The 19,933-nt window shown below is 31.4% G+C and overlaps 2 protein-coding genes across 3 annotated transcripts; both read right to left on the bottom strand.

Annotated features, from left to right (window-relative positions):
* Positions 1-3,705: 3,705 nt before the first annotated feature.
* Positions 3,706-7,572, bottom strand: LOC125816040 (uncharacterized). 2 transcript variants are annotated; one of them, XM_049495635.1, is made up of 6 exons: positions 7,392-7,572; positions 7,249-7,291; positions 7,075-7,155; positions 5,227-5,413; positions 4,211-4,478; positions 3,706-4,081 (listed from the first exon to the last, which is right to left on the bottom strand). In XM_049495635.1, exons 1-6 carry the CDS (start codon positions 7,446-7,448, stop codon positions 3,875-3,877), a joined length of 843 nt encoding a protein of 280 aa, XP_049351592.1. In that variant the 5' UTR covers positions 7,449-7,572; the 3' UTR covers positions 3,706-3,874. The 2 variants fall into 2 exon arrangements, with proteins under 2 accessions (XP_049351592.1, XP_049351593.1); XM_049495636.1 differs by having other exon boundaries at positions 7,249-7,287; positions 7,388-7,484.
* Positions 7,573-8,494: 922 nt separating this feature from the next.
* On the bottom strand, positions 8,495-12,911 carry LOC125816037 (peroxisomal adenine nucleotide carrier 1-like). The gene is made up of 5 exons (XM_049495632.1): positions 12,612-12,911; positions 10,384-10,615; positions 9,529-9,675; positions 9,195-9,355; positions 8,495-9,113 (listed from the first exon to the last, which is right to left on the bottom strand). The coding sequence occupies exons 1-5, from the start codon at positions 12,752-12,754 to the stop codon at positions 8,840-8,842; spliced, it is 957 nt and encodes a 318-aa protein (XP_049351589.1). The 5' UTR covers positions 12,755-12,911; the 3' UTR covers positions 8,495-8,839.
* Between the last annotated feature and the right edge of the window lie 7,022 nt (positions 12,912-19,933).

Genomic DNA, 19,933 nt, shown 5'->3' on the forward strand with positions numbered 1-19,933 from the left:
AGCTTTACATTGCCTTCTCATTATCAATGGAATTCTGCTAATGTGTTTGCAACATATTTGAGAAACAATTGCTTTATGTGACAAACAAGTTTTTGAGAATATTATAGATATATGTACATTGATACATGTCCTGTCAAATCTCTGGTTCTACCAGTTTTCAGAGGGCAAATTGATATACGCAGAAGGGAGCCTAAAGTTGAATATTAAAAATTAAATGAGAGGAAATTGAAGTAAACGCATAGTTGCTTTTAGAAGTAATTCAATGTAGGACCTAATTATTCCTTAATCCATGTGATAAAAGGGTCCTACAATGAGGTTAATTTTCAACGCGTGTGCATAATAATGTTATCTTTTTCTACAAGTTTATTAGTCACATCCCCATGAAAATCACAACTACAATTATTAGTCAAATTAATGAGGAAAAAGGCAATTATTTAATTCTCCTACTATTGAAGTCAATAATTAATAGATGTTTTAGACTTATTCTCCAAGCTTCAAAGTCTTGTTCAATGTTCACCACTCTATACACTCCACAAATGACCCTACATGAATTACACAATAATATGAATTCTACTTGAGAAAAGGGAGAACATTCACACGAGTGGGAAATAGGTAAATGAAAGCAGGTTTCACAATTTAATTAAACTAATGAAAGAATAAAAAAAAAAACTCATACTGAAATCTCAAGGGGTTTCCAGAGATGTTGATTACAAGAAAAGGCAGTAATTTCTCCTTAATTAAACTAAAAAAACAAAGGAACTCCTGAGTGTTTTGGCCATTATTATAAAAATGACAATGTTTCACAAGAGCAATTCATGTTTCTATCTTTCATGCAAGGGGTTATGAAGCATCTCTGATCATACCAATTCTTTTTCCTAACATACAAAATATAAGAATATTACTCGCACCCAATGATCTGATGAGCTCTATGGAAGTAGGACTTAAATCCTAGCAGAAACAAAATATGACAAATGGTTATTTAATTTCTTGAGTTACCCGTGTCATTTATGCTGGTAGGAGGTAACAAGTACCTAGTGAGTGCAATGATCTATCTATATATATACAACTATATATTATCTCTTCTTTAATTTGCTCATCTATTGTGCAAGGGATCAGGAGATGAGGGCACTTCTCTATTGACATATGCAACAAAACCACCTTCATCATCTCCAATAATGTGGCTGATGCTCCTTGTAGTAGCTACAGGACTTTGTGCATTATCTTCCATATTAATGTTGTTGTTATCTTGCTCCATCAGGTACCCGCGACCTCCCAAAACATCTTGTTGTATCGTCACAAAGATCATTAAAATAAGTACGATACTTGTTCTGGCAAGCATGGCCTTTTTAATGAACTTCTTCTCACTGTCTCTCTTGCTTGATATATTTTGTATTGAGAAAAAAATGAAAGATATGGCTAATGAACCAAGTGAGAAAAGATTAAATGTTGTGAATGAGTATATATATTTGAGGGAGCTGCATGGTAGTAGCTTTCTAATTAAACAATGTGTGTGCGTGTGAAAAGTGTGAAGTAATTAGTCAATATATACAAAGGGATTTGGTTGAATACTTTCTTTCCTTTAGTAATTTTAAACAAGTTACATGCTTGGAGAAGTATGGATGATGACAAAATGTAATGTCAGCACAAACAGTGATTGCTAAAATTCTTAGAAATTTCTACCAATAGGCTTTTTCTATAAGCTTTTAGGTAAAAATCCACATACCTTAAATTCAGGATCTAACTTGACTCTAGCTTAGTATCTTTCCATAAAGTCTAAAAGGCCAAAACCTAATGTTTGTGCAAATTTCTAGGTATAGTACAACTTAATTTAGCTCTTGTGTTGACTGTCACCTACTCTCACCTGTCTCAATCTATGAGGCATCGTTAGACTTATTACAAAGTTCAAAAAAGAAAAAAAGAATTTCAAAATTTGTGATTTAAAACAAGTCTAAGATATTTATATGGCTATAAATTATGTCATTAAGACTAAGAAGAAAAGTGTGTCACGAGAATCAGACGGAGAAAAATATGTTAAAGTACTTTATGGCTTTGATTTCATAATCAAAAGGGTTCTTGCCTTTGAAGAAACAACACATTTTTCATAAAAGGCATCTTTAGCGTTTTGTTTTGTTTTGAGTTAGGCTTCTTCCTTGATTTAATACCATTTTTTGTTTCTTCTTTTGTTCTAACCCCTCTTAAAAGTAGAGATTTGTACTATTAAATTATCATCTCTCTCTGTCTCTTCCGACCATAAAATCTTGTGACGTTTTGTTTAAATTTTAATTTATATACTATAGTAAAATGAGTTATTGGTACTCTTTCATTTGCATCAAGTTGATTATGCTTTTTCCTCTAAAGCTTAACTCTTTCTTCAATAGGTTAATTGATTATACTATATATGAGTACTAATTTCTTGAATTTTTCTGACTTATATATGTTTTGGTACTTTGGGATTTTTTTTATATTAACAAGTTACAAGTTAACAGACAGCCTTCTTGATTTATTAAATCTACTCCTTCCCATCCCAATTCATATGACGGGTTTTTGTGTTTGGGCAACTTGTTTTTTTCCCTTTTACTAATGCCTAATTTTCTTACTTAGCTAATATCTCTACTGTCCTAAACTTATTGGAAAATGAGCACTTAGAGTTAGAGGCGTAGCATCTAGATGAGCCATTTGAGGTTGGCGTGGTGAGTAGCCGCCCTCTTTATTTTTTGAAAATTCTTTAGATACTTTTGAAATATGCCCGGAGAAAATGTCCTTTCTACTATGATTTTCGGGGAAGAAAGTTATTGTCAGCTCTTTAAACGATTATAACATAAACGAGTATGATGTTTTTGGGCGGCAATAAAATCATCTCTATATCTATTCAAAGATTTGAAACTACTAGCCGCTAGGTAAGTTGCTAATTGAGTCTTGGCTTAGCGTGATTAAACTGCATTCCCACTCTCATTATTTTATTTGTCCATAAAAAGAAGAAAGAAAACCTTTGTCGTTGTATATGTAATGAAGATATCAAGACATATTCAAGTATAAACATGGAAATTAGAAAGTACTGCCTTTAATGACACATTGGTTGAACTCGAAGATACGATACGATCACTACACGTGTTGTATAATGTATAAGCTTAAACTTTGAGATTATGATCTTCCTATATGCCAACTGGCAAAAATAGTTTGCAGTAGTTGTCTCCTTTGTCTTAGCGAACTTGGTGACTTAAAAAGATTCGAGGGTCTTTCTAAATTCTAAAAATATATACTCCATTGACATATGCAAAAGTTTATACGTCAATTTGGTAAATTGAATTTGCATACATGTATTTTCTTGAGATGAAGAGTAGTAGTATTAAGGAGTGCAGCAGCAAGAGTTGAGAAAATAGTAACTAATCATCACAATCTAATGTTGCCCGCAAAAGGAGCAACCAAAGTAAGAAAAGGAAGGCAAAAAATTGAAATTTGGTCATTCAAGGGTCATCATCGCAAGCAAAAGTATTTCCGCATGCTTTGAATATCTTGTAGGTGGAATCTCGACACTAAACACAAATGCTTGACCAAATCATTGATCCCTGGAACATCAAGACTACTATTTAAGCTCAAAAGTGTAACATTTTCAAACCTACTTATGAGGACACGACCAAAGATTTTGACATACACCTTAAGATAAAGGGGGAAAGAGGACCACAAGCTGAGAACGAAACCTTTACCTGAAAGTGAAACTATATTATTGTATATTGTCAAAAATGAATGAATACGGTTCCGTTTCAATGACCAAGCCACACTTCCAGTCAAGTTGATACGAAGAACAGTGTGCTCTCTCTGTGATTAATATGACATAATTCAAACCGATCCTAGATACATTTCAATAGTTTCATAGCTATACTGTAACGTTGAATAAGTAAACCCTCAGTACCAAAGCAAGAGCAAGTTGCAACAGGAAGATAGCAGCCACAATGAGGAACCACCTTTCGCCAGCCGATGCTATGTGGTGTTTCAGATTAAGAGCAACAAATGTGGCAGACATGAAGCCAGCTACACCAGCAACCACCCATCTCACTATCTCCCAGGGAACAAGAGACAGACACTGTAAACAGAGTAGCCATAGATCTTAGTATGGATCCTAATGCCAAACTTTAAATGAGTGTGAAATGATTAATCAAGTAACAGGATTCCAAAAGTTCAACAAAGTATCCGGCAATTACATAAAACTTACCAATGCTGGAATGAAGACAAAAAGGGAATAGCCATAAAGGCACAGCAGCTGAACGAGGCCAGATGGGGCAGAGAAGTACTTGAGGACTAGAAACAAGCAAAGAGGAACTATAGTGGAATAACCATAGAATAATCCCGCGGACCAAGTGACAAGGTTGATGTCATAGTTCCACTCCTTGTTCTGTAGCTTGTGTGCTATATAGGTGATAAATGTACCAATGGAAGCCGCAACGAAAACCAAGGTACTGCATATCCAGAACGGGCCATACCTAAAATAAAAAAATTGTATAGTTATGGTAGAGAAATTCGAAAATATGGAAACAATTGAAAAATGCACTGATGATATCTTAAAGGACACAATGCAGTGCAGATAATGGCTGCATAAGCATCTAGCAAAAGTTTAGGCTGGTTTAGATACAAAGTTTGCAAACATTGTTTCTCTTCCTACATTGCACCCTTTAGCAAAACTTTCCTACAGCCAAGTTCTGAACAAGCTTTTTCTTACTCACAGAACAGGTAAAAGTGGGGCTAAAGCCGTACAGAGAGGCAGTAGTGGCAACAATGTGAACCAGTAAATGCCTCTTAGTCACTTTATGTCTCCAAGGGAGGAAAAAAATCAAGGTCTAAATATCTGATCAATAAGAATATTGTAGGAAGGAATAGTCAGAAAGGGATACTCGTTGAGGGGAATCGCCACCTAAAATATAAAAAATAAAAATTAGAACAATAATATTCAAGAAGAGAAATGTCAACGGGGGGAAGAAGCATTCTTGTTCTCTTAGAAACGAGAAATACCAAGGGCAGAGAACTGATGGAAGTGAATGGGATAAAAAAATATAAATGCCATTTTATAATGGTCACACCCTACCTTATCAAAAAAATGGCAAAAACCTAAAAATCTATATTTCCAGGAAACAACTACTAGTGATAAGTTCTCAAGAGCTATAATTCAGAATAATATACGAGAATAAATGCTAATTCAATAAACAACAGAAAATGAAAGAACACGGAGCATACAAGTCTGGCTTATCGGCAGTCTTCTCCGAAAAGGACCCCGTGAAAGGAAGGAGTGAATCTTTTATCCTTTCAAGAACATCCGAGGTATCAACATCAAAATAGGGCTTATAAGCAGCAATAGTGAAAGCGCGAAACCAACCACTCTGCTGGGGCTCATCAGAACCAGATACTGGTTTAGAGAATGAATCTACAACAACAAATTATAATTATTAAACAAAAAGAGAATAAAAGTAAATTCAACTTAAACTAAGAAAAATATATTTGCTAACATAACGAAAAGGACAGAATAGCATGACTTGCAGCTTCCTTCAGTTAAAGCTTTGAGAGATTATCTTTTTGAAGATAATAAATAACTCAATAATCAATATGAAGGAACACCAGATGATAAAACCTGTAAGGAATTAGGTATACCTAGAGTAAATGTGACCACATTACTGCAACCCCTCGAAACCCATTCTGGAATTTCCTTATTTTCCTATTTTTATTCTGGAAAAACGATTTCTTCCTCACCTCATTTTGACTTATAGTTCACACCAAATTGTATTCGTATTTACTTGTATAAGCAAACAAGTTCTTTCCAGTGATTCTAATGTATCATATAGTAACTAGACTACTAGCAAACGAGTTCTTTCCCATTCTGATGAATGATCTCCCCACTATTTGTAGTGTCTTGCCCACTATCAAGATCTTCCATAACAAGACTTCTTTAAAAACTTCATTAGCTAATAAATCAATTTCCCTTCTTTACCACTTTTAATCTCCACAAAGCAACATCAGGACTGAATTGCTCACTGTTCCAGAAAAACCTCCAAAAAATTGATTTTGACTGGCGCTACTAAAAACAGATTGAAGCAGGAACTAGCGCTACGCCTAACTTGTTTTGTTCAAGAAACTTGCATTCCTAATTTAACCTGGCAGTTTCTTGGGAAATTTACAGATCTTCCCCACTTTGTCACTTCTAACCAGTAGCATGCCAACATCTCTCCAACTCTTCTATTCTAATTACATCCCGTTTTGAAGGATAATTGTTTTGTACCCACTTAAGCGTAGGTTGGTCAAGCCAAAGTTGTTCAACAAAGATTGATCCATTTTAGGTGGAACATCTCCAGACCAAACCTCCAAGAACAATTAAAGCACCACTTTCCACCATGGATATCTATAGGCATATGAACTTGCACCAAGTAAAAGATGCCAGTCGAGAATATTTTTTCGCCAGTAAATTCGAAACATTGTTGACAAATATAATAACGTCCATTATCCTTTGGTGATTAAAACATTTCAGCTGTCAAGTTAACAATTCAAATCATATCAAGGTCAAAGATGTTGTCAATGTCAGTGTTATTACGATTCTGATTCTATTGATGACATCTTAAATACATAAGGTTAGGTAAAGCATGTATTACCGCTGGTGCAAGAACCGTATCGTGGACAACCTCAATGTTAATCCAAGCATGACATGATGAAGCAACCAATGATATAATACAAACACCGAATGGTAAATCCGCCCCTGGGTAACACCCTTGGGTGCGGAATTGAATATACTTGAGAATAGGAAATGTTTGCAAACTCAACTTTAGCATCAGAACGTGCCTAGACGGCTAGACCCTTACCAGATACAAGTGTCATATCACCAACTTCAAAGATCTAGAATCAAACCTACAAGCTGCACTAGCTCTAATACGTATATGTCTAAATTCTAAAGAATCCTGCTTCTTTTTCCTTTTACCCCTTTATTCTTTCTTTTGCAGAAAACTCAGCTGAATTTAGCTGAAAACTACATACTACTTATATTTTTTTTTACTTTCATAAATAAAAATAGTAGTATATCAGTAAATTAGGAGCAGATACCATCAGCATCACGTGGAGGTCCAGAAGCACCAGAGATTTTCCCCTGGGAACTGGAAGGTGGAAATGTCTGCAAATTCGACTCTGCAATCACAAATTAAGTCCAAAATTTCAAAACTGATTCAATATGATCCAAAAAAAAAACCTATGATTTTGTTGAAAATGTGAAGACATTACCAGTGAATTTGACGGCAACTTGACCAGGTGGATCTGCAGCTGCCTGCAATATTCAAGTAAAAACACAATTAGATCTGAACAACGGCTAGAAGAATAATTCAATGAAACCGAAAAAAAATTAGAAAAATTGAGAAAAAACTTACAGGAACGGATCCTGAAACATTCTGACTATCAATTGCGGTGTAATTGCTGGACATCATCTTCGTTTCCTTTCTGTAGAACGAAGGAAGGAGATTTTTATGTGTGTATATATGCAAATTTGTTCTTTCAGCTCAGTCTCAGACACAGATCTGTGATCCTCCCCCAAACTCTTTCTATTTGTTTCCCTTTTATTTTTTTATTTTGGGGGTTTTGTTTGGTTGGTTTTTTCAGGTAAGGGGTGGTGGATCTTGGAATTTTGGGTTGGGGTTATGGGTCCCTACTTTCCTAAGGTTTTTATGTAGTGAAATTTGTGCCCATTTGGAAATTGATTTATTATTATTTCACTTGTGACTTTTTTTAGATCATGATTTAAAAATTATGTCTGAGTAAACTTAAAAAAAATTACCATTTGAAAAGGTTAGATATTTAATTTTTTGTAAATACTAGACAATAATCTATTTTTTTTCCTTTAAAGTTAAACTACAAACAAATATTAAACTCGAGGCTAACGTTATTCAATTCTAAAATTATTTAAAAGAGTAATTTCTCATGAATTATATTTGCTCTATTTTTATGAATAAAACCAAATCTGTTCATAGTGTAAATTAGTCACGAATGTTCTCATTCGGCTTTCGTTCCTCATTTTCTTGTAGAAATTTTGGAAGAAAGAAAAAAGGAAATGATAAGGAAAATTTGTTTCAAAGAGAAAAGGTTAAAGGATAAATTATAATATGCATCACAAAAATGTATACCTAGTTGTGGTTTTTATCGATGGATTATGTATACATTTTTGTGATACATATTATAATTGCCCTATACTGGTGGTGATACAAAAACTGTTCTTTGACTTGCCAGCGGCATTTAATTTTAGTTGTACAAATTAAGTGAGACGATGAAGCCGAAGCGTTGTGTTTAAACATAGTCCCTCTGTAATATAGAACAAAGAAAAACACATATTAAATAGTAATAGAGATCTCCCAGACTCGCTGACTTTAAATAAATCCAATAATATAGTTTGAATATACGTAATAAAATTGTATCTTTCTCCTGGTTCCACAATACTTGGACAAGTAAATGCTAACGAGAATCCAAAGTCAAGAAGATATCACAATGAGCTTTGAAAGTAGGTGCAATCATGTTGCCACCAGAAGTAAAACCCCAATATTTCTTCTAAAGACTTGTTCCAGAGTAACTAAAAAGAGATTCTTTAACCAGATTATTCTAACGTTATCAAAAGAAGAAAAAAAAAATCTTAGTCAAATTATTCTCTTCTAAGAAGACCAAAAACTATCATATTGTTCTCTTAAATTCATCATTCTGCTAGAGCACCTTGCAGACTGTAATTGGAACTAACTACTTAGACTGCAACCTTGCAATGAACTCCCTTTCTTCTTCTGATTTCTCATATAAGCCTTTTTTTTCACACAGACTCAGCTTAAATGATCACAATTTAAGCACTTTTTAGCTTTCTCTGCCTGAGCAGCAGAAATCTCCTAAGTGAAAGTATGAGGACCCAAGTTGTGGCAGAGATCTTTTCCTTGATCATTAGAAGCAATGCAGAGCTTAACACTGTTTTGAGGATTTGAGCATGTAATCCCTTGAAGAAACCCAAGAATCCTTCTTTTTTCCAGATAGAGCATATGACACCACTGATTGTCTTACTTGATTTAGGTTCAGCCTTCTTATCCTCGTCATTGTCTGCTGCTTGAATCATCACCTTACACCTGATTTTAGGTTAATGTTAAAAGGCTTAAATTGGATCTGAAATAATGTCAATCCATGATAGAAGTTAAAAGAAATCCAACCTGATCGCTGGATAGGTTAGAACAGTGGCTATGCTCTTTGACAGTGCACCTAATACAAAAGCAGAGAATGCAGAAAGTACAACAGGCGATGATGTGCCTTTCTCTGTTGTCTTCTCTTTATCTTTCAGCAATCGTTGTTTAAGTTGATCAAAAACTGTATACTACATCACATAAACATCTATTTTAGCATATACTCTACCGTCAATCAGTAGAAATTTGTGGCTTCACATATAATAACATTACTTGAATTCACAAGGCTCCATCTAATCAAATCAAATATGTATACTAGTGCAACTAGACACTTCTTCAATTTTACAAGAAAATATTTAAGTACCTGAATGGCAGGGTTGGATGTCAATAGTAAAGAAATCCCAAGGCCATCAAATGCTTCACTCCAACTACCTTCTGTAAGTGTTTTCCAAAGGCTTTTTGATTTCCCAAATGCACTTGTCTGCATCCTTGAGGAAGCAGTATCCAGTGGCTAAAGAACATCAAATAACTTAACATCAGAATCCAATTGAGCTTTTGGCGTAAATATTCGTGGAATTTTATGTCAAACAATTGGAGTAAGAACCATGGACATTTGACAATGAGTTTTTGGCTCATGTGCCTACATTTTCAATTCTTAATACAGAAAACCCTTATATCATACACAAGTCATGACCTTGTCACACTCCGTGATTAAACATTTGAGAAATTTAGTGTTTAGAGCTACAATCTTAAATTGAGAGAGTTGCATTACATCTTTTGCAATGGGCAGCTATGAACAACCTGGAAAGTCGCTCCATTAATTTTTACTGGTCTATGTTGCAGGATTGAGATTAGGAGCCCTGCTTCTAAGGCGCAACCAAAATTTTGCAATTTTTCCTTGGGGGAAATTTGAGGACACGTATTATTTGAAAGATGCATAAAACTAGTTTCAACGTCTAAATAATTTCTTTTCTTAGTTCCCTCCTCAGTTGGAAACAACTAGATAGGCACTACCGCATTTACCATAGCCAAAAGAACAAAATGCTTGCTTGTCCCTCAAGAAGCATTTGCTGTTGATCATAAAATACGTCTTCAAAACACACTCTTAGGCTGTATTTTTCTCACAACATGCAAGTGCTATAAAAAAAAGTAAGCTCTTCTCTTTCCAATAAGTCACTTAACAAGATACTAATCAAATGCAATCATACAAACTTCTTACCTGAGTTGTTATGGCTGTACAAGCGCCAGCTGCAGCTGCAATTAGCAAATTGGCTGTTGTTCCAATGGATTTGGAACCACTTTTCTCCAAATAGAGTCTCTTAAAGTAGCTATATCCATAGAAATACACAAACTGCGCAATGAAAGATTGCAAGTTCTTGGTTCCCAGACCTTGGTACAGTGACAGTATCTTACCTTTTGATATTGCCTCCACCAGAACATCAGAGAGATTACTGCAGAAAGGCAAAAATGAATCAGTGACAAAATTAGCAATGTCGGGAAAAGCATAATACTCTATGTTCTAACAGACACAGTGGAAGAGGTACCAAAAACATGTGTATTCAAATAGAACTATTAGCACATTATCTGAAAGGATGTGCAATGTACGAATTCTAGATGTGTTATTTCACTTCAATGAGATCAACAATTGGAAAAAGAGACACAGTAAAAGAAACTAAAGGAATCTCAGTCCCAGACTTCATTATAAATTCCAAATTTCGAAGGAGCGGTCAGTCATGTTCAAAATCAATATTCAAATCAGTTGTTGATAACTGAGTAGTAAGTAATGAGATTTAAACTTGGCATTTAGGTGGGACTCATTACAGTAAACTAGCCTATAAGCTCAATCAGCCATCTTGGTAAACAAAAAACAGATGATTTCTAACCGAAAAAATTTACTATCATTTAAGAAGTAATAATGATGAGACGCCCTGAAGAACAGTGTTATCACATGAAGGGTTTGCACAAAAAATCTCCAAGTCCATGAATCATGCACTCCATTTGCATGAGAATACAAAGGAAATTTTATTCCTCATACTAAAAGTTGTAAAATAGAGGAGATGACATCTTCAATCAAGAAATCGTGTGCTTTCAAAATATTCCCTTCTAAAATGGAACTGCCTAAACTAAAGGTCTGCAATCAATTAAAGCCTCTCTAATGACCCTGAACCAGAGGAGGTAGAGATACTTTTAGACTTTCTAATATAAGCAAAAGATGCAATAGAAAGCTCATGCACCCTATCGGTTTGGTCTACTCAGAATTAGGGAATTTTCTTAATCGACTAAGCAAGATTTCTTCGGATTGGACATCTGCAAATTTGATGACCAAGCATTGTAGCCACACTGCTTTTTGCACAATAATGACAAAACCTTCTTGCCTGGAAACTCTAAAGGCTGGACATCTATACGAAGGCAATACCTCAATTCCCCACCATGCCAATAAAGTTTCAGTAGAGAATACAAAGTCAAGAAAATAGTGAAATCTTTTGCGGATCCTGGGATCAACAAAAGATGCAACATAGGTAATTATGACTTATGAGGTTAACATAGATAATTCCAACAACACAGCTAATCTCACACATTATGGACGTTTACTCTTAATCGGCAAGAAAAGATGAAGACTAACTCCTACTGATGCAACTCTTAAGAATCTCTGCAGACGAAAATTCATATCTGTATTTGAAAAACTCTCTTAGCTAACAAGGTCTACTGAATCTCTGCAATGGACTTTTCCTTTGACTTATGCCCAAAGTTGTTGGGAGTTCTGGTATAACTCAGTTCTCACAGAAGTCGATTCCTACAGAAATTCCCAGACTATTCCACCCTCCTTCAATGCTGTAAATTTTCTTACAAACTTCAAAGAACAAACCATTGTTATACATTAACCCTGATAACTTGGGAAATTTTGGGGCATCCCTTTCTTTCCCTGTAGATCTCAAACACTGGAAACTCTTACCTAAGCAATTGAAATTTAAAGGCTAGAACTTTAATAGGTCTACCGACAAAATCACTTCGAAAAGTTTCACTACAAAATAAGTATTCTGTAGAAAGAAAGCCTTTTTAGCCAAAAAGGCAAGGGAATAATGTGATGATTTGCAGAAGAAACATTTTTAAAAGGTGAATATCTAAATTAAGCCATGGAAGCTTTTCCAAAGACAAAATTCACTTTTATTCTTGAAAAAACCACATGAATTTCAGTTGATCAATCTGAAGCACAAGTCCCTTTTTCAAGATCCAAATTTTAATTATCAATCAAGGATTCTTGGTTGATCCAGTCCCACCCCTATATAGAAAATCATGTTTTTTTTTCTCCACAAAACAATCGTACAAAAAGAAACAATCAATTGCCCATTTCTACAAAACAACCAAAAATCTGATCAAACATCAAAAACAAGAAATCCCATGATCAGAGAAAAGTAGGTAATCGAGATGAAAAAAAAAACAAGAAACCTGTATTTACGGAGACCATGAGCTTGAACCTCTGCTTGGTACTTAGCTTTGCAGGTGTCAAGAGGGTACAAGATAGTAGTGCTAACTAGAGCTCCAATGGCTCCAGAAGTCGCTTCTGATATAGATTCCAGATCAGCTGACATTTCCTCTCTCTCTTTCTAAAAAACTATACAAATTATAATCAAGAATTGTATTTACCACATCAAAATTGAACACTCTACCTTTATACAAATTTGAAAATAATTGATCTTTTAACAAACACGTCTGTGAGAAAAAAAAAAAAGTAGGTGGCTTTGAACGCGGCTATAACTCCTATGCTATGAAAATATAGTAATAATAAGTACTTAAAAGGGTGATACGGGTGGTGTGGGGTCCTATGATGGGTCTTCTTGGGACGTGTGATATGTGATTATATACCAAAGGATTTTAACTTATATCCATTTTGGATCTTTTGATCCTAATTACTCTGGTCTGTCTTTATATTTTTAAGCGTTAATTATTGTGATTTATAATTTTTATTTTTTTTATTTTTTATTAAACAAGATATGTAATTTAATTTTGAAATCCTCTTTCTTGAAAAAATAAAAGATTTGAAGAAAGACAAAAAAAGTTGTTATGGTGAAGATTGAAGAAATTAAACATGATAGCCAAAATGATTTTGTTTTTCTTGCATTTTCCACGTGCCATATCCTAAGGTGGACTGATTTGGATGGTGATGGGCTCCTTCTTTGCTTTACACGACTCCTTTGACCTTCCTACGTATCCTCTCCGTGCCTGTTTAAAAAACTTCTTTTTATTTATTAAGCACGTCTTTTTTATTTGCTCGATTTTATGAAAAATAAACATTAATGTTCTTATATAATATATGATTATCAACGTTCATAATTCTTATTTTGTTTTGTTAATGGTAATATGTTTTTACTTTCCTTTTTTTATAAACATTAATGTGCTGCTTTATAATTTGAGGATCTTTGTTATTATTCTATTAAAGAGAGATTTCAAACTCATTGATGATAGTACTACAAAATAGGGAAGCATTTTAAGGAAATCCTTACAAAATCAATCCAATTTTGATTAAATGTTTGATAGCTCAATGATAAGTATATTTTCTAATTATGGTGTAGGAAAGATATTTTTTTGCAGTAAAAATATATTTTCTTATCATGTTATAGAAAGAATACTTTTTTACATACTAAAAAATTATGTTTTCTTATCATCTTGTAGAAAGTGTCAAAATTATACTTTCTTATCATGTTATTAAAAAGATACTTTCTTTACATTATGTAAAAGTGTATTTCTTAATCATGATGTTAGAAGGGGAAAAGGTTGGTAAGTAATGGACAAAATAAACATTTCATTTAATATTAATTCTTGTAAGAATTTAGTCATTCTTAGACTGAAAATTACAATAATATAACCTGATCACATGAGAATTGATAATTTTGGAGAGCACTAATGATTTTATTTTTTATTTTTTGCCTTTTATAAGAAAGTTTTTATTTTTTCCATATTAGAAATTTAAAGAAGCCATTTTTTCCTATTCAATTTATAAGTAGTCAAAAGATTTTTTCTCTTTTGTACACTAACATGGTATTAGAATCCTAGAATTTCATACTTTACAAAATTGTACATCCCATAGAAAAATAATTAAGAGAACCATTTCCAAACTATCATTTTTTCGAAAATTCGTTGTCTCCCTAGTCTTTTTTATATGATAAAAAAATAAAATGAAATACTTCATTACATTTTTTTATTTTTTTTTAAAAGTATAGGATCACATTACGTTTGTAATCTTAATTGATATTATTTGATAATATATATGCGGATTTCTAATTATTAATTGTTTAAACAATATATAAAATTGTATATATATCAAAACTACAACTTGCAATGTTTTGTGTAAACGTGGATGATTTATTATATTTTGCTATTGTTTACCGTCTTTTCGATTTTTAAGTAGATGGTCTGTCTTTTTTTAAATTGAAAATTGACGCTTTATGAGTGATCAATTAATTAAGATGACAAATATTTATCCTAAAATAATTCAAGTGGGAAATTAGCAAACATGACGATAAAATTATTCTTTTACTATAGTTAGTTAGAAGGCCATAAAAAAAAATAATGTCTGACATTTATCTATCTTGACCAAATTATACAAAATAAAAAATTTCATAATAATTCGAGGATATAGGTGAAAAGAAATTGCTTTTGTAAAGTTTTAAACCAAATACGAGATTAGGTAGAAAATAATGAACCAAACATTTGATAAAAAATAATTCATGTATTACTAATTCATACAATACTAATCATTGTGTTATAAATCCTTACATGATTAATTTTTGTACCAAACTACCCCTTTAGGTATAACATGGACAAGACATCCATATGACTTTCCTTCCTCATTGTAGGGAAAATTGACTTTAGTTATATTTATTTTCACACATTATGTTTTTTGCACGCCGCCTCCTTTGATTTTCTCTAGTTATCAAGAGTAATGTTATCAATCGTTCCACCGTTGGCCATCAACAAATGCATTTGTTGTTCATAAGAGGTGATATTAAAATTAAAGTCATAATATTGATTATACCCACAAATATTATGTCATGTGTGTGGCACACGTTTATAACAATTATGAGTGGCGTATGCTGTAACGTATTTTGCCTAAACGAATCACATAATCATAATTAAACATGAAGCTTGCTTGACAAATTTTGTACAAAAAATAAAATATTGTGTTTGGCCATAGTATTTGAGAAGCATATTTCACTTTTTTAGAAAAATATGATTTATACCCATAAGTTTTAAAAACTATCAAACCTAACCATAAGTTTGTATTACAAGTCAAATGAATCTTTGTTGCAACAAATAACAAGTAGTGTCCATGACACTGGAGCAATGTGGTAGTTTGGAGTGAGTGAAACAAGCATCATTCCATACATCATGAAGTAGACAAAGCACGCGACTTTGTTACCCTGAGCCGATTGTTCATCATTTTCATCAATAATCATATCATCACTTTCATATTCACCGAATATTTCATCACTATTTTGGTATTCACGTAAAAAAATTATGTAATACAACGCAAACAATTACTATAGAGGGTGTTTTTATAAAAGATAAAAGTTTGGTGTAAATTTCAATTTTTAAAAGATCCCAAATAATGAGATTTGGCCCAAATACTAGAAAAAACTAGTATTTGGGAATTTGAGATATTTGCCAAAAATATTTGCCAAAAATATTTGCCAAATAATGACAAATTGTATGGACAAACACTATTTGCCAAATTTTCCCCCAAATATTACTTGAAAAATCTATGGCCAAACGGGTCCTTTTGTATCTGAAATTTTAATTCTTAAATGGCTAAAATCTATATATATATATATATATATATATAAAGGAGAAACATAGAGAAGATGATGTGGCACCTCTCTATGGCCTCCATTCATATTTATCTATTTTCTCCTTTTTTTTTGACCATTTTTTCCTTCATTATTTATTTATTTTATTTTTAATATCTTGAAAAGTTTAATCTTCATAACCCCCAAAATCTATATATATATATATATATTGTGCCTGTTGCACTACTTCTATCCGTTGGTGTCATTGCATGCCTTATTAACTCTCATTTAGAGTGTCTTTTAGTGTCTTAGGTTACATTTCTCTCATAATTGTGCAACAATTGCTTTGGCACGTTAACTCTCATTTAGAGAGTCATAATTGTGCAACAATTGTTTTGGCACCTTAATGGCATTATATGCCTTTCTTTATCAATCCATCTTATGTAACATTTAGACTATTCATAACTTTTTCATATTATTTTTATATATTGTAAGGTAGACTTTTTCATCTATAAATAGTGATAGTCTTACTTTATTTTGTGTACAAGAAAATATAAAGTGCATAAAAATTGGTCAAAAAGAGAGTTCTTATTAGTAATTAAAGAAATGTGTTATTTTTGTAAAGCTTTGGACTCAACTCTTGTCCAAAATTTAAAAGAAATATGTTCTTTTGTAGAGTTTTGGACTCAACTCTTGTCCAAAATTTGTTGACTTATACATTGTGAATAAGTTGTTGTATCTCGGAGGAGATAAGCCAAGAAGATTATGTTGGACCCCTGAACTTTTTTTATTGCAATAGACTTGAATCACCTTAAAGGAAGCAAGATATTCACAACTCAACCTGAAGAGATTTTATTTTCTTCATTTTAGTTTGCAATTGTAATTTGTAATTTCACCAATACAATAATTAAACATTCACACTTACCCTGAATTAAAACTAATAAAGTCTAGAAACCATTTTTTACCCTTTGCATTATTTCTTGCTCAGAAACATAGAATTTTTTCCTTGTATGTTTTCTTCATCTCCTTCTAATTTTTACTTATATTTCTTGCTCAGATACATAGAATTTTGTCCTTATATGTTTGCTTCATCTCCTTTTGATTTTTACTTATCTTTTCTTTGTATTATTAGGACTATAATCTTATTCTGGATTTGAGCAGTTACTTATATAGTTATTAGTTTACTTATGACGATTATCAATGCTTTATGTTGTTTTGTTATGTAAAAAGCAATTTTTTATTGAAAAGTAATATAATGGAGCTAGGAAGGTAATGTTTTGTTAGTTACGTTGTCTATTTTTTTCCTTAGGATCAAAATTTACATTTTATTTTTTATTTTTTTATCACACACGTCAAATTAAATGTTAACTTACTTGTGACAGTTATCAATGTTTCATGTTGTTGTTGATATTACATATATTATTAGGGTAGTGAATGTTTATTGAGAAGTAGCATGGAGCTATGGAAGTAACGTTTGTTGATTTAATATGTTTTTTTCCATTAGTAGTTACAACTCTACAAATAAACATGCATAATGCATTTTGGTGAGAATTCAAAGGTTTAAACTTTTAAAAGTAAATTTAGTTATATTTTTTAAATCAAGGGAATGTGAGCCCCAGTTTTTTAGAAATGCTAGACAATATTCCTCCGCTATAGTGAAGAGAATAAGATAAATTTTGTTATATGTGATGAAAGAAAATTGTCATGTAAGTGTGAAAGTTCAAATCATTGGAAATAATATCTAAAATTTATAATAATTTCTTCGTAGGGTTTTTTATAAGCTTTTTTTAAATATTGTTCTTATTAGTATTTAAAACATTAAATATGCTTAAATACATACATAGAATCATGATTTTTAGGTATTAAAAAATAAATTATGTATCTAATGATATTTTATGACCGCGCGAAGCGCGGCCTATTTCACTAGTATATATATAAAGGAGGACCATAGACAAGGTGATGTGACACCTCTTTATGGCCTCCATTTACATTTAGCATTTTTCTTATTTTTTTTGGCTTTTTTTTTTTAAATAAAAAATTATTATATTATAAAAATAAATTACTTAAATTTATTACAAATAAATATTTTATTGATGGAGGAACATTTATAACAAAAACTCTTCATATTCTTTTTTTATTTATTTGTCTCACTTATAATAAAAGGAGAAACATAATTTATCTTTTTTGTCTTTTTTTCAATTCAAATTAATTATTGTATTGTAAAAATCTATTACTTAGTTTATACAAATAAATAGTTTATTAATGTAGGAACATTTACAACAAAAAACTCTCCACGTTTTTTTTTCTATTTTCTCATCTCACTTCAAATCATAAAACGATAATAATTTTTTTTACATTTTAAGTATTTTTATTTTTATTTTTTAATTTATTCACAAGGAAATTACCCATGACTTTGCCCCTCCTTAATTTTTACTTTTAATAATATTCATAACTCTCATAATTTTTATGTCCATAACCTCCAAACTTAAATTTGTAAGTTTATGATGTCTTATGGTGTTCCTTTATTTTGCCTATAAATTCATATTAGTTTCCTGAAGATTCACATTCACAATTATCCTTTCTCTTTTCATCATATTGGTTTGTTTGTAACAAAAAAGAAGTACATGAAGGTAAAAAATATTTCATTGCAAATTTTTATTTTTTATTTCCTCTATTTTTGTCTATATAAATTCGTATTTGGTTTGTGAATGAAACTAACATGTAACAAAAAAAAGTACATGAAGTTAATAAATATATCATTCTCAAGTCCTTATTTTTTCATTTCCTCTATTTTGTCTGTATATTCATATTTATTTTCATGAAGATTCACATACAAAGTCATTCTCAAGTCTTTCTTTTTATTTTTATGTACTTAGACATGCTTTCTTAATATTTTTTAATGTTTGTAGTATCATTCATCAAGCAAGTATGATTAAAAAAATCTCTGTAATTCTTAACAATGTTTTGTCTGTATGCAATTGCTCTTTCTAATAGTTAGTTTTTCGGATATAATATAGTTTGATTATAATATTTATTAGATTTCAAGAAATAATTATTATTTAGTATTGTTAGTACTATTGAATAGATAATATACAAATATATTACATATAGTTTAAATTTCGTTCTTTCTTTTGACATAATTATTTTTAATTGGTATATCATTTTTTTTATTCAGTTGGTTGCATATAATGAAGAGTTTGACATATGGATCAAACATGATGACGGATTTACTTGCAAAGGAAGATGATAGAAGGAAAAAAAAATGAAGCATAATTAGAGATTATTTTTTCACTTTGAATTGTATTAGCAACTTAGTTACTTTTGCTAGAATTTTCTAAATTTTGATTTGTATAAATAATTTAGCTAAATGTATTATATTGTCAATGCTAATCATTTGATCCTTTATTATTCTACTTTTTCTTTGTTATGAAGCAAAAATAATATAATTATCTCGTTTTAACAACAACAAAAAAAATTATGATGATTAGGAGTTTCATTTTTATTATAATTATAAAAAAGTAATTGAAAAATAAAATATTATTTTCATGATGCCATTTTTTGCGCATGTAACAATTTGTTTTCGTCACCGTTCTTTTTGCTTTGAAATGTATTTATAATTTTTATGTAGTCACCAATTTTATATTTTCTCTGTTCATTTTTTGTATTTTCACCCCTTATTTTTATTTATTTATTTTACAAATAAAATCAATGCATAATTAGTAATACATTTAATGTCTAATAAAATTATACATTTGAATTATTTATAACTCATTCTATTCATCTTACTTGTAACTTTTTAATATTAAATATTATTCATAACTTTTGTATGTTTCATTTTTCATAAATCTTATAAATATTTAATTAATGTTTAAAAAATTATAATAAGCAAATATAATAATAAGGACATAATAAAAAAAATCAATTTTGTTTTGACGATATCAGAGTTTGAATAGAAAATTAGTACTCCTATAAAAGATAGAGAAA

Source organism: Solanum verrucosum, unplaced genomic scaffold (assembly GCF_900185275.1).
Source record: "Solanum verrucosum unplaced genomic scaffold, falcon-dt-bn FXZP01000261.1, whole genome shotgun sequence".
NCBI classification, from domain to species: Eukaryota; Viridiplantae; Streptophyta; class Magnoliopsida; order Solanales; family Solanaceae; genus Solanum; species Solanum verrucosum.

Excerpts from the sequence above, each read along its gene's own strand:
- LOC125816037 (XM_049495632.1), bottom strand. The coding sequence starts at position 12,754 with ATGTCAGCTGATCTGGAATCTATATCAGAAGCGACTTCTGGAGCCATT. Across the intron at positions 10,616-12,611 it reads CATGGTCTCCGTAAATACAG|TAATCTCTCTGATGTTCTGG; the intron begins GTTTCTTGTTTT and ends GCCTTTCTGCAG. Across the intron at positions 9,676-10,383 it reads GTACAGCCATAACAACTCAG|CCACTGGATACTGCTTCCTC; the intron begins GTAAGAAGTTTG and ends GATGTTCTTTAG.
- LOC125816040 (XM_049495635.1), bottom strand. The coding sequence starts at position 7,448 with ATGATGTCCAGCAATTACACCGCAATTGATAGTCAGAATGTTTCAGGA. Across the intron at positions 5,414-7,074 it reads ACCTCCACGTGATGCTGATG|ATTCATTCTCTAAACCAGTA; the intron begins GTATCTGCTCCT and ends TTGTTGTTGTAG. Across the intron at positions 4,082-4,210 it reads TTGTCTTCATTCCAGCATTG|TGTCTGTCTCTTGTTCCCTG; the intron begins GTAAGTTTTATG and ends CTCTGTTTACAG.